Source organism: Halichoeres trimaculatus, unplaced genomic scaffold (assembly GCF_033239565.1).
Source record: "Halichoeres trimaculatus isolate MK-OKI-2021-1 unplaced genomic scaffold, fHalTri1.1 fHalTri1_scaffold_19, whole genome shotgun sequence".
Lineage (NCBI taxonomy): Eukaryota > Metazoa > Chordata > Actinopteri > Labriformes > Labridae > Halichoeres > Halichoeres trimaculatus.
This window is the reverse complement of record NW_027437197.1, coordinates 9,393,781-9,408,515: the sequence shown is the minus strand read 5'-3', so window position 1 is coordinate 9,408,515 and position 14,735 is coordinate 9,393,781. Positions and strand designations below refer to the sequence as shown.

General features: G+C 39.3%; 1 protein-coding gene across 2 annotated transcripts; it reads left to right on the top strand.

The window, feature by feature from the left end:
- Window positions 1-126: 126 nt before the first annotated feature.
- On the top strand, window positions 127-13,191 carry pms1 (PMS1 homolog 1, mismatch repair system component). 2 transcript variants are annotated; one of them, XM_074694292.1, is made up of 13 exons: window positions 127-206; window positions 687-830; window positions 1,066-1,248; window positions 1,575-1,677; window positions 2,011-2,174; window positions 3,980-4,096; window positions 6,172-6,294; window positions 6,427-6,573; window positions 7,623-8,398; window positions 10,243-10,704; window positions 10,898-11,028; window positions 12,640-12,800; window positions 12,898-13,191. In XM_074694292.1, the coding sequence occupies exons 1-13, from the start codon at window positions 165-167 to the stop codon at window positions 13,126-13,128; spliced, it is 2,784 nt and encodes a 927-aa protein (XP_074550393.1). In that variant the 5' UTR covers window positions 127-164; the 3' UTR covers window positions 13,129-13,191. The 2 variants fall into 2 exon arrangements, with proteins under 2 accessions (XP_074550393.1, XP_074550394.1); XM_074694293.1 differs by having other exon boundaries at window positions 159-202.
- The last annotated feature ends 1,544 nt before the right edge of the window (window positions 13,192-14,735 follow it).

Below are 14,735 nucleotides of genomic sequence, written 5' to 3'. Positions count from 1 at the left end.
GCAAGAGCTGATTAAAGCATTAAGCCTGTCAGTCACTATTCAGGGTAAGTTTTTCTAGATGTTATTTTTAGGATTCCGCCCTCGTGTCACATCAAGCCAATCAGCGTATAACAAAGGGGGCGGGAATCCGCGCATTTCCGCACTGTGTCCTGGTTGTCTTGTTTATGAAAGATTCAGAGGAGGTTGCTGTGAAAATCGTCCTGTGGGTCTGTGTTTATCAACATTATTTAACACTTTAACGTTAGCATTTAGCATTTGTAGTGCCTATGCATTAATTTTTCTTAGGTCTTAAAAACCTTAAAAAATTACCCTGAAAATGAGCAGTTTAGATAGGTACCGTTTGAAAACTCAGTTTTAGCCCAGAACAGCCTGGATATATCTATTCTTTTAAACTAAAGTTTCCATAAAATATGCTTAAATTTGAAATTCTTGATAGCTCGCTGACCCAGTTTGAATAATTAGCAATTATACCCATGTTAAATGTCTTTTTCTGACAATGTGTGTTTGTACACACCTCTTTAATTTTAAATCATAGTTCAATTATGATTGTGTTTTGCAGCATTTAGCCACATATTCTATCTTACCATAACATTTTAAAAGTAAGCTGCTACAAAACATCATTGCGTTGTTGTGACCTGTTTTCTCTCAGAAATCACAAACAAAAACATATTTTTTTTCTTTAACAGGTATCTGAAACCATGAAGCAGCTACCTCCAGATACTGTGAGGTTGCTGTCCAGCTCCCAGGTCATCACTTCTGTACTGAACGTCGTAAAGGAGCTGATGGAAAACTCACTGGATGCTGGTGCTTCAAGCATTGATATTAAACTGGTACCTTGGCTAAAGTTTTCAGAATGTTGAACAGATGTTGGAAAAAAGTAGAAACATGTTCACCTATTTGTAATCTTCAAGTTGTAATTTATTTGTAGCTGAGAATGGTTTCTTAACTGGCCGTATGAGCCGAGGTACTTACTAGTAAATGAGAGAATGAATCACTTCAGCCCAGAGTACTATGTTTAATGTCTGCAACTATTGCACAGCTCATCAACGATATTTATTATTGCAGGAGAACTATGGTTTGGACAGGATAGAAGTTCGTGATAATGGCCATGGAATCAAAGCTGTAGATACTGCTGTGATGGCTGTGAGACATTTCACTTCAAAGATCTGCAGCCATGAGGACTTGGAACAGCTGGAAACATACGGCTTCAGGGGAGAGGCACTGGGCTCCATCTGTGCTGTGGCTGAGGTGAGAAGTATTATAACACAAAAACCATGATCTTGTAATAAAATGAACAGACTTAAAGGGTAGAAATCTATATTATAAGAAAAAAATTTAGGACATTAGCTAATCTATACCATGCATACAGATGTGGGACTATTTGTACATACTAGTGCAATAGAAATAAATTTCAGGGTTATGCAGGGCATGAAGCACTTTTAGATGTTCTTTTCAAGGGTTAATTACTGAGGAAAGCAGCCCTCTGAATTTTTTTGTTAAATGATTTTGGTGCAAAATAGTTGTAGCATCCTTTTGAATCCACTTTATTACTATCTTGTGTTGTTTCTCCACAGGTGTCCATCATCACAAAGACGGAGGAGGATGATATCAGCACACAGTACACTCTTAACTACACAGGAGAGATTGTTTCAAAGAAGCCTTCTCACCTGGGCCAAGGTGAGACATGAATAAGTTAATCAGCTCTCTAAATAGCAACAAAAAGGGATAAATACATCCAGCACACAACAATACCATAAGGTGAAAGTTCACAGATCATTACATTATAATCAACAATAAACAGATTAAGACAGCACTATACAGAAGGTTTGTCTCATTTAGTAGAAAATACAAAGTTTCCGGTGTATTCAATGAAGATATTTTACTGTTTATTCACATCTTAGAAAGATGTTTGATACTCTGTGACAGAAAAGTTGCCAGTGTGAAAATATAGAGAAAATACTAAGCTTACGTCAGAAACTGCAGTACTTCATTATTCTTTGTGTTTTTCAGGCACTACAGTGAGTGCACTGAAGCTTTTCAAGAATCTTCCAGTGAGGCGTCAGTACTATTCATCAACCAAGAAGTGTAAAGAGGAACTGAAGAAAGTGCAGGACGTGATGATGGCTTACGCCATCATAAAACCTGACCTCAGGCTCACACTTGTTCACAACAAGGTTGGTAACTCCTGGCCTCTGTAATCTATTGTCATGGGCATGAGTAAGCATAATGAATATTTCAGTAAAAAGAATGAACATCTGCGGTTGTCAAAGTGGTACTCGAAGTAAAGGAGTCTTATTTTAGAGCAACCACCAGGTGTCCTCATTAGTCTTCAAATAACTGTCCAATATCCCTGGCGTAGATTCACTGATCATTTTTGATGTCATGCCATACATTTTTATACCACTGGGTTATATTAACGGCAGTCTTAGGAGATAAAATTTAATATAAAAAATCCTACGTCCTGAAAGATATGGAGCCTCATTAAGCGGCTGCTGATTCTGTCTGTTCTGTTAGTTGAACTTCCACTACTACATCTTAATCTTCTGCTTATAATATAAAATTAAAACCTAAACCAGAGACAAAATCCGGTTCTGAGACCTTCAGAAGTACAACATTTTAATCTTTTTGTCATTTAGAACAAATTTCAACGAGGATATCTTTGAAATTGCAAGAATCAATAGTAAGAGTTAACTAAGCCTTTAAGCCCAGTGTATCTTTTACTTGAGACACTGACGAAACGAGTGAAATATATATAAGCAATAATAAAAATAGCCTGTAAAAATTCAAGGCAGATAACTATGTCTCTGTGTTTGGATCATTTAATCTGATTTACTTTTACTCTGTTGTCCTCAGGATGTTACAGGACCACACATTTTTGCTGAGCACAGATAAACAGCCTCTTGCCCAATTCCATGACATTGCATAACAGTAGTTTAATAACCAGTAGAATTGTTTAGCAATTAGACATTTTCATCCTGAGGCCCTCTCTCACTACAGCTAAGTGTAACTGTCAGGTGCTCCAAACATAAATATGTCTGACTGTGAACTCTGATTTGGATGATTATGACGCCTGAGTTAGCTGCTGAACACAGCTGCAGACTTAACCCCAGATTGTGTTTCAGGCTGCAGCCAGTTTGTACACAGGAGGAGTGTATAGGTGCTGGGGGGTCGTAGAGAGGCCAAAAACCACTATATAACTTTCATAGAAATCAGTTAGGTGGTCTTCAGGGGAAGGGTAATGAACCCATTTTGTACAATCAGCACTCAGTTGCCCCTATCCTTTACGTCCAGCTCTGCTTCTCAGCCTGTGTCGTGTTTCACAGCTTCTTCAGGAACTGTTTACAGGAGTGATCCGTTTACATGTGCCAAATTGCGTATTTAATAGCTAAGACATGCTCTGAACAGAGCGCGTGCTTTAAGAAATCAACACCCAGGAGATGCATTCACTGACAGATAGATACGCAAAAAATCCTACTCATGTGTGCCAAAATAATTCAAATCTGAAATATTTGATGACCTGACAAAATCCTGAAATGTTATCAATCAGTTATAAGGAAAAGAGGTACTTAACTTAACTACATGTGGCTAAAATTGTATCATGGAGTCAAATAAAAAAAATGAATTGGGCTAACTGGGTTTTAAGAGTAATACCATTTAAAAATGCATCCTTTTTATCATGAAGCAGTTTTAGTTTGAGGTATCAGTCATGCTTTTGGAGGAGCAGTTTTCAATTTTTAATGTTTGTTGTGAAAAAAAGCCAATCCACCTCTGTCATATCTTTCATGTTTCTTAAAAGGTGAATCAGGATGATAAAGCCCTGTTTTGCTGTATTTTCACATCTTTTGCTGAGTCATTACACAGAAACCAAATCTGTGAACTTGGCGCCTTCATGGCCCAGTTTCTATCTTGACAGGTGTTTATGCAGAGTTCTTTGCCTGATGTGGAGTCGTGGAGTTTGACTGGTGTCATATTGTTGCAGGTGGTGGTTTGGCAGAAAGCCAAGGTAGCCGATCACAGAACTGCTCTCATTGCTACACTGGGCTCCAGCACCGTTGCCAACCTGCTCCCTTGCCACCATCACCAAGAGCAACCAGAGGTTAGTTGAGGGGAAAAATGTTGAGGTGATTGAAAAGTGGAGCTACAACTCGAAGCATGAAGTGCAGGAAAAGAAGAAGCTCACTAGAGCTTGTTACAGCTTTTCTAGGTTTCCCTGTGCACTATCATTGCTGGCAGAAATGTTTTCATCCATGTGCAGAGGTGAACACCAAACTGCACCTAAGATATGTGGGACTTAAATAGTTCACCCTTTCTGCTGGGCAAAGTCAGATCCGAGCATCGTAACAAATAGAGGCCTGAGATGGAGCACGTGTGCTTTGATGGATGGGTGCTGCGGACACATAGCTTGGCAGAGCTGCAGCTGCTTCTTCTGCCTTGTGCACACACCTGCACCCTTTGCTCTCAAAGTCCAGCTCCAAGGACATCAAGATAGAATTAATATGGTAGTTAACTTCATGAAACATGTCTCCCTGTTTAAAAAAAAAGCTGATTGTCAACAGTTGTGCCTCTTACTGGTCAAAATTATTGAAAAAAAATTATTGTGTGTCATTTTTGACAAACAAGAAAATTATTTTGTCTACTTGAATTCAATTTTGTTTTTCCTGATTTTATCTTTAACTGTTAATGCTTCATGTAGTTTCTGGTTAAGATGGATCCTTTTTGAACAGCAAATGAGAGTCTGCACGTTATTCTTGACTCTGAGCTAATCACCTCATCATGAACGTCTGGTCTGAAGCCAGCAAATGTGGTCAGTTGGTGACATGCCAACTATTCACTTGCCCTTTTCTCTTGAGTTCTTTCTTGATGAACAGTGAGTGATTTTTGTTAGCTAAGCTTTGTTGTGCTGATCGTAATTGAATTACCGTTGAGCGGTAACTTTCTGCTTGGTCACGGTAGGTGTCATGTGGCTCGTACCTGCTGCCAGGCTCCAAACTAATCTTGTCTGACAGATATGGAGCAGCCCTTTTCACCCTGTTACTCTCTCCTTTTCCTCTTTGTTGTTGTTATTTTGCTGCTGCTGCAATTTGGTGGCCGGTTATGAGAACGGCCTTTCACCTTTTCCTCTGACTCCCTGTAGTACTGAAAGAGAACTTTTCTCCTCTTTGTCCCAAAGACCAAAGCTCAGTAATCAAGGGGACCAGGTTGACAATCTCACCGGGGCCTCACTCAAGGAGACTTGTTGCTCTGCTGAACAAAATGTGACACTGGTTGTTGGCAGCATGACTACACATACCCGCAGCCCTTTGGGGTCAGAGGTTCCATTCGTGCTCTCATAAAGTGACCCTAATGAGGAGAAATAGAGAGAAGCATATGTGCCCCGACCTGAAACCGCAGTTCATTTATTAAGTCCACTGGCGTGTGTTGCTGCTAATAATGAGCCCAAGGCCATGTGGAAAAAGGAGTGGTTACTTCAGTTGCAATCTGTAGAACATTATTAGCTTTCTATAACTTCTTACAAGCTCACATCTATAATGGACATTTAAGTGGAGTTGTTCGTGATGTTGAGTCATCATTTCTAGCTCATGAGAACTGCCTCTGGCCAGATTCTGGGTGAAAGGTCGTCACGTATGATGCAGATTTTAATGGAGAAATGTGAAACTCCAGCCGCTTGTTTTCAGTCCCTGGAGTCTGCATGGTGAGACACATGCAAGGAATCCTAATGCATAACTTTGTGTAGTGTTCTTATTTTAAAAAGATGTGGTGCTGGTATGTGGACATTGGAAGTAAAGAAGAGTTGATCATACTCTCAAGAGTTGTAGCTGGACTCCTCCATCATGATAAGACCAACGCTGAGTGCATGTTTGCTTGTCAGGATTAATGGCTCCATCCCCAGCTGTGCAGTTGAGCTGTCAGCGGAATGCATGAACCGTGCCACCATAAATGAAAATGTAATAATGGTAAAGTTGTTGTAATGTCCACATTCCCTAACTCTTACTAATAAATTGCTGCTGGATCAGCTAGCTGCTGCTTTTGTTTGTGAAAAAACAACAGACATATTTTAATTCCCCTCTAATTAGTCTTAGATTTGTCTGATATTTGTAACAGGGTATTTTCTGCCCAGTTCATATATGGTTTCTTTGTGCTTGTACAACTTAACTTTTTTATGTGGCTCAGATTGTTTTGGAGGGCTTTTTTCCAAAGGCTGGAGTAGACTGCTCCTCTACGAGCTCATCCAACCCCGACAAAACATTTATATTTGTCAACAACCGGCCTGTGCACCACAAGGACATCATGAAGGTGAAGTCTTCTTAAACAATTTAGCTTAACAGTTTCTATGCAGTTTGCACTTTTTTGGTGTCTAATGACTTTCTTTTATCTAATTTTTACCTGCAATCTTCACCTTGGTTGGATTGTTGGCTCTATAACCAGATGTTGCGCCAACACTACGCCACTCAGTATCCTGATGACTCAGCGAGAAACCGTTATCCCACTCTCATGCTGAAAATCACAGTTCCACCCTCTTCAGTCGACGTAAATCTGACACCAGACAAAACCCAGATTCTTCTACATGACAAGGTAACTATGACAGTCTAAGTGAAATCTGTTTTTTAAGTTTCTTAGTAGAGGTTTTTTTTTTCAAGTTGATTTTGGCCACACCTGATTTTGTCTCGCACATCAGTAAGTATAATTACTAAATTAACTAGAAAAGCACTCAGAGATCGCAGACCCACACCAAGCATATTGTGATTGTCACAAAACACTTTAGTCCTACTTTAATGTTATACTCCCTTTCAGCAGACTGTCTGCCACAATTTGGTGTTAGTTGCAGGTTTGTACGATAATTTGTTACCTGACAGTGTTGAAAATTATGATGACCCAGTTAGGGATGGGTACCGAGTTAGGTACGTTTTTAGGTACCGACCGAATTCTGTCGAAAGTACTGGGTATCGATTCATGTAAAATCAAAAAGTAACCATGTTTAGGTACCTAAATGCATCATTGTGACTGTGAGGGAGTGGAAGAGTAAGCGATTTTCCATGCTGGACATAAACACAGCATTTCAAGGTTATATATAGAAGAATATATTTGTTAAATTGTAAAAAATATTTATTTTATTATAGAACAAATTAATATTTTTTACCACATAAACACAAAAAAGTACCAAAAATTGGTACCATTGAGTACCGGTACCGATTGCCAGGTACCGGGCATTGGTTCCGTATCATTTCAAATGTGAAAGGTAACCATCCCTGGACCCAGTACATATTTTATATTCCAGATCTTAGTATTAAGAATATTGGCAGAATCAAGATCGTGCTTTTACATATGAATCCAGACAGTGATCTGAATCACCTCCAAAATTTAATCACTTCTTCCTTATCCCATGTTGAACTTTTCTTAAAAATTTCATCAAGATCCTTTTGTTACTTTTTAAATTATGTTGTTCACAGACAAACAAACAAAAAGACAAATACCCCCAAAAGCAAAACCTCCTTGGTGGAGGTAATTAAATAAAGAGGAAATATTCACTTCTTCACACTGTTGGCAGATCAAATGCACAAATGTACTTTATTTATTCTTGTACCAACGTGTCTGTTGCTAATAATCTGTGATCTGATGTTTAGGAGGCTGTCCTGACTGCTGTGGAGGATTTCCTGGTTTCCCTCTATGGCCATCCACCAAGCACTGAGCAACCAGTTGAGAGGCAACTTGATCATGGGAAGTTGCCCTCACTATCTGTGCAGACTTCTGTCTCACAACAAGACAATGACCAAGAAGTCACCAACCACAATGGTAACTTAGTCAAAGGTGCAGCCAAACACAGTGATGGAACAATAAGAAATGATGATGCTCTGGACCGTCAGACCTCAAATGGCAGCTCCTCATCCTCCATAGCAGAGGACTGGATCGTGAATCAGGTACCTGTTGAGCTTGAGGCTAACTTTGCCCTGTATGACAGCCAGAGCTGCACTCAGACAAGCCTAGAAAGTGACACCACTCCTGAAAGACTCAAGGACAATGAAGTTTCAAACGATGACCAGATATCAGCTGTGGACTGGAGCAGGGGTACAGCTTTCACCAACCCCTCATCAGGGGAGCCCCTGCAACCAGTTGAAGTCCACCAACCCCTGAAGAATAATCCCTCTGATTCGAATGAGGTCAGGGGTGAAGGCGTCTCAAACAACAAGACATTTAACGCCATAACTGAAAAGCAAGCCACTCTGACGGCCTACGATCTGATCAGCAACCGCGCCATGAGGGCACCGCTGTCTCCAGCTGCACTGTTTGAGAAGGAGGTCAGAGCAGAGGTCCTGAGGGAGAAGCCCACAGCCAGCCTGCAGGATATCAGCGTCACCATGCAGGAGAGGTGGAAAAATCTGAGGGAGGAAGAACGTAAGAAGTGAGTTTCCAGACCCTCACCTTTCCAAGCAGTCCTTTCCATTTCTTGGTTTTTTGTTTTTTTTTTGTTTTTTTTTGCTGCATCGCAGAGAGGGGGGAATATCTGAGCTGTCATATGCCTGTGAAAAGCCTTGTCTGGAAAATTTGTTGATACGACCTGTATTTCTAATTTCCAGAGAACGGTGTTCTACTGTTGGCTCTGGTTCATAACATTATCCCCCATACAACAAATATCAGTGGGGGTGAAATCTTATTTTTCCGAGTGGGTGATATCTATCCATAGAGCTCACAGGTCCGAAATTTGTGTCCTACTTAAATTTGATATTACACCTGCTAGGATTAGTCATCTTCTCCCATTCATATGGTCCCTCATCATTGAACGGGCTTCAACTGGAAAGTATTTCATTATTGATTTATCTGGAGATTAAATGAGCTAAAAAGATTAAAGATTAAATGTATTTTTTGCAACTTAAAGCAGCTAAATATAAATTTATTTGTCTGACTTTATATCAAGATTAGTAAGCCTTACACTTATGTCAGTCTAGATTTTGTGTGGCGCAGAAGGAAGAAATAAGTGTTCGTGTTTGGCCCATGCTTGGCCCCTAAACATTAGTGAAAGCTAGCCTGATAGGGACAAGATGTGATAAAGATACGGTGTTCATTTTTGCATTATTTTTTGCGTCATAAGTGCGTCAATCCTCAGATTTTAGGTTCAAGTCTGGGATCCAAGCACATATCATTTATAAAACAGCTCTATTAGTCGGTCAAAGAGTACCAGACAATGCTGGAGCCAAGAGCAATTACAAACTTTTTCATTGATTGATTACATCCAACCTAATTGCAGAATGTTAAAATTAGGTGGATTTTTTAAACGCTTCAGATACAAAAAGATATATCGTTAAAATAAAGTACAAACTGTGCTTCCCACTGACCTTAATTTATTGAGCTACTCAGCTGGTAGCATCATAGAATAACACCATTTTTTAGTGCTGAAGGCATGTTTGGAGATTTCAGCATAGCTACCAATTTAGAGTAATTGCAAAGTTGGAAAATGTGCATCAGCACTAGTCAGGATCTTATATAAGCTATGGAAAAAGACATCTGCTCTGGATCTTGCCTGTCTGCACAGCTGTCTTAAACATGACTTGGCTCCTCTCACTGCCACTGTTAAGTGGCACAGCACTTCTAGGAATTACACGAGTTCATGAAACAGCTAATCTGAATAATGGGGTGCTGAAGTGCAAGCCATAATGCTTAACATATGAAGATCTGTGAAAACATGAGTTGGCAAATAGTTGTTTTGCTGAGGAAAGCACCCTATATAAATATACATCTATCATGTTCTCAACATGTTCTTTCCAAGTACAGAGGGAACTGTACAGCTCGGTTTATAAATCATCATTCAGGAACAAACTGTAAGATGTTTTCAGTACACAGCAACAGATGTTTCATGGATGTGACTGAGGCTTTGAGGTGTAAGGTGGATGAATTTACTGTTACATCAAAACAGATGCTGCAAAAACAAAACACATTTAAGATTTTAGAAATGCTTTTTTATTCTACATGTAAGGTGTCTTGCCCAATTCAACATCACCGGGATTATTTTGTTGAAAATCTGTCCCGTGTCAAAGAGGATATGATGAAAATGTTTCCCGGCATCAAAAACTCCTGGTTAACGGTAAACTGTACCACAAATGTAAAATTGGTGTAAGTCCCCTTTAGCTCCAGGAAGGACTTCTGCATTATTAATTTTATAAATCACTAAATCAATTCATACATGGAATGAAACAGAGATTTAATAAGAGATCTATGGTTGTAAGTTTATATCTTTGTTGAACCTTTCAGGTTTGAGGACAGAGCCAAAAAACACCAGGAACACCATGAGCAAAGGACCAAGTTAGCTTCTGCTGAAGGCCTCAAAGACACAAACAGAATCATCTTGAAGGGCCATGTACAGGGCCAGAAACGCAAAGCTCCACTGTCCAACCAGCAGCTACTGGATGAGCTCTTCTCCGCTCCGAAGAAGACGATGATTCCTGCACCGAAGCCCTCACAGCCCCTCCCCTGCAGTGTGGCTGCCCTTCGGCTGCAGCTTCAGCGCCTTTCATCCCAGAGCGACGCAGTGCCACGGGGCCTCCGTCTTGTAAACCGGCTGGCCTCTCAGAGTGCCTGGGTCATTTTATGTGGTCAGAGGCTCATGTTGTTAAACCCATTTCGAGTGGAGGAAGCCTTGCTGTTTAAGAGACTTCAAGAGAATAATATACTCCCAGCAGTGAGTCTACAGAGCCCTATACAGCTAACAGATGGGTAACGTATCACTCTGCTCTCAGCAGCACAATGCCATCCCTGACAGTTGTTACCTTAGTGGAAAACTGCACGTCCTTAAATACATTTGAGATGTTTTCAGAAAAAACCCTCATCCATATTTTCTATGTTTTATTATCTACTATCTAAAATTACCCTGCTGTTGTATTTAACATCTCATTGTTTATCTTTACAGAAACATGGGAGGAGCTGAATATACTGAGGCTTTGTGCAAAATGGAGAAAGAAAAACCTGATCTAAATGGAGGGGCCCTCTTTTCCGACCCCCGGCTTGTGGCAAATGGGTTTAAAATCAAACTCACTGCTGGTATGTTTTAAAGCAGCTATGAAGACCTTTCATTAAACACTTCTTACGCATGTCCAGGAAAAAAAAGATTAGCAAAGTGATAAAGATATAACCTTTTTTACAAGAGGCTAAAATAAACACAAACAGAAAAGTTGCTCACAAAAGTTTTGAATTGGAACTGTGTCATAACTAGAAAAAAGAAACATAAATCAAACTAAAAGTGTAGGATTTTTTTAAGAAATCGTTTCACACCAATGGTTTTTGTTTTTCCATTCACCTAGCTTTCTTACTAACCTAATAACAAAGTGTACTAACAGACAACACGCCCCAGCTTGCCTGACCCATGCTGTTTAAAGGTCTTGTGGATTGTCCAATTTTATTTAACATCTTGGAGTCATTTGCTCTCATTAATGCCATAGTTCACAAATCACTTAGAAATGTCAAACACAGAGCCCTGAAAAACTGGATTACGGGTGATTACTTCTGACCGAGTTTATTGGAAAAGTTATGGTTAAGACTCAATGTTCCTGTCATTATGAAAACCTCAAAGAAAACCCCTTATTAACCCACTGTTTGTGTCAGGGTTCATTATTTAATAAAGTAGAGTGCGTCTGTTTTTTGTGTTTATGTAATTTGAAGGGGATAGTTATAGTAGAGGGCCTTGATCAATATCAGTGTAATTTGTGAATATACCCCAGCAAATAAAGTCAAAGCAGTAATGCAAACGATAAACAGACTGTAAATATGAACCAAAGTAGTTCTGAAAGTTAAGCTTGTTTTTGTCAGCTTCTTTGTCATTATAGCGCCATTATTTCTCAGTTCACTTGCAGAGGGTAAACACTGCCCTGTGGGTGTTGGTTATGTTTGTTGCTGGAACTGTTCACCTCAGTTGACATTGGCTCTCTGCCCAACAAACTGGACTCACAGTGGGTTTGAACCCTGGTGTGCAGGTGATGAGAACGGTTGCCCTTTGAGAAATTTAAGGAATTTTTCATTTGGCACTGCCAACCTCTGTGGGTGTGTAAGGGTAGCAGCAAGTGTGAGATGGTTTCGCTTCACAAGCTTTGATTAAAATCCTCTACTTTTACTGGGGTTGCTTTATATGTCCTTTGCTTATTCCTGTAACATAAATGATGTAGAAGGTACAGTCTTTCAAAATGTGTTTGTGGTAAAAAAAAAATCAGTTTTGTTTTTTTTGTTTCTCGCTACCAGGTATAACTCCCTGCATATAAGTTAGAAATAATTATGGTGGACTCTGCATTTTTTTAACAGGAAACACAGCCTGCTTAAAAATATGAAAGGAATTTATAACTGTCTCAGCTTCTACTGCTTTTTTCATACCTTTCTGTTTTCATTTTGCATCCAAAGTCATCAATCAGAAATATAAATTGTGCATGATTTACAGTATTTCCTCATGAAATGAGAAGCAATCACTCTTCCACCCTACAAGACAACTTCCTTCCAGCCTTCTGGGGCTTCTATTAGTCATTTAACACTTCATTTGGCTCTTAGTTTGTTTGACTTGGTCATCAGTCCAGCCATAAAACCACAATATTTATTTATTATTCTTTCCCGGAGATAGTAGCAGCGTCTGGAGTATATTAATCCTTGTTTTCTGCTTGTTTTGGCCAGGTCTCACATCAGCCGAGAGACATCTGGAAGTGACAGCGATGGCAGACTGCGTGCCTTTCCTCGGTTTGGAGGACCTTAGGGAAATCCTGACTGCAGTTCTGCACAGGAAGGCCCAGACAGTGCAAGAGTGCCGGCCACTTAAAGTTACAAACTACCTACAAGTATGAGATGTCATAAATTAAGATTAAGAATATCAGTTTTGTCATTTGTGCTCTTTATGTTTTGTTGAACATCTGAAATGAAACTCTCTCCTCACAGGGTGAAGCAGTACGACTTGCCCGTCAGTTACCTACAAGTTTATCCAGAGAGGATGTGGAGGAAACCCTCCGCCGCATGGAACAGCAGCTTGGTGAGAGTACTCAAACCTGCATCCATGGTCGACCATTTCTCCATCACTTATTTAACGTCCCGTCTACGGACCAGGAGGCTAAAGCTCTGCAAAGGCCTTTAGATCTGTCGGACACTTCAGCAAGGATGTCACAGAAATGATTTGTTTTTCATACTGCTAGAATGAGGTTCAACTATGATTTAAGGAAAACAGAAAATAAAACTATTTTTGCATTACTTTACAAAGAGTCTCAGTCATTCTATTCATTCTATAATATTTGAAATGTTTATTACTGTAAACACATTCATTCTTCATGTACCTACTGAAACATTTTTAGTAGCACTGACTTAAATACACAAATCTTGACTTACATAATTGAATTTCACTGTGATTAACAAATACTGTTTTTCAGATATTGATATGCTGTGAAAAGAATTAAAGGAAGGAAGCAGCTCAGAGTCCTTTAAGCGTCTCCAAATATTAATGAGGAAATTAAACAGTGCTCTCATGGCACCTGCTGCTGTGTTAATTCGTTTTTTTATGAAACAGAGGCTATAATTAGGGAGGAGCCTCAAACGTTTTTTAAAAAGAGCTGAATGTAATGTTGTGACAAAATAGCAAAGCATTTCCAGTATTAAAATCAAATTAGTTGTAGGAATATATCAAGGCTACACCAATAAATCAACTATACAGATTTACAATATGATATATTGGTGTTGCTGTATGGATTGTGATATTCAGATCTGTGAAAACGCTTCACATTGATCAAAGCAATGCTTGAGGACACAATGTTGTCATGTTGCAGAGATCGTCGGACTTTGAGATGGAAAGGAGCCATTAATGGCTGTGGGTGTCAAATAATTTGGGATGAATGTTATTGGTCCAAAAGTTTTCAGCCAGTAGTTAATTCTGATAATACATCTTTAGCAGTTAAAAAAAAACAAGCCAACAGATTCAGACACAACACAGTAGATGGCGGTATGTGATCCATAATTATGAGCAGAGAAGAACAAGCACAGCTTTACCATAAAGAGAGATTTAATAAGTCAATGGTGTGGTTTTCCAGCTACAATTAATTAAAAAAATCCTATTTTATTATTATGATTTTCTTTGAAATGCATTGTGTACACTGCAATATCAATAATCTGTTAAAATTGGTGTCACTATGTGTAAAAACTGCATTTTAAATAAGATTTATGATGTTATTTTTATGACACTTACCTTTTTCAGCAGATTATTTGCAACAAATAACTCAATTAAATATAAAATGTGTGTTTCCAGAATCAGGGGTAGCTGGATGAATAAAAGAAACGATACGCTGTTCAAATGAATAACCCAGCGGTCACCTTATTGCTGTCCCAGCAGTGGTGATAGCATGTGCAGTAGTTCAAACATGTATTGGCTTTCTGCTTCTGTTTGAATCATGCATTTAATGATTTACTTTTGTGGATTGATGTCTCAGTTTACATGTTCTTGGATTATCAACAGCAGTCTCCACCTGTGAGGTGACACCCGACTCCGAGTGTCTCACTTCTCATAAGCCTCATTGTGGAACCATTGGAATGGGTGTTGGCATGCTCTAAGCAAAAGATGTACGCTGTGCCAGCTACTACCCATAATTCTTTAAACCCAATTAGTGCCAGCTGCTCGGCCTTAAGTATTGACAGATAGTTGTGTATTATCCCTTGCTGCATTAAATGCTTCGGAGATTTACACTGTAATTTCAACCACAAAGTTTAGCAAATCCTTGACACTGTGCTAACTTGTA

Bases quoted from the DNA above. Each gene is read 5' to 3' on its own strand.
- pms1 (XM_074694292.1), top strand. From the start codon at position 165: ATGAAAGATTCAGAGGAGGTTGCTGTGAAAATCGTCCTGTGG. The intron at 1,249-1,574 runs GTGAGAAGTATT...GTTTCTCCACAG, and splicing joins CCATCTGTGCTGTGGCTGAG to GTGTCCATCATCACAAAGAC. The intron at 2,175-3,979 runs GTTGGTAACTCC...ATATTGTTGCAG, and splicing joins TCACACTTGTTCACAACAAG to GTGGTGGTTTGGCAGAAAGC.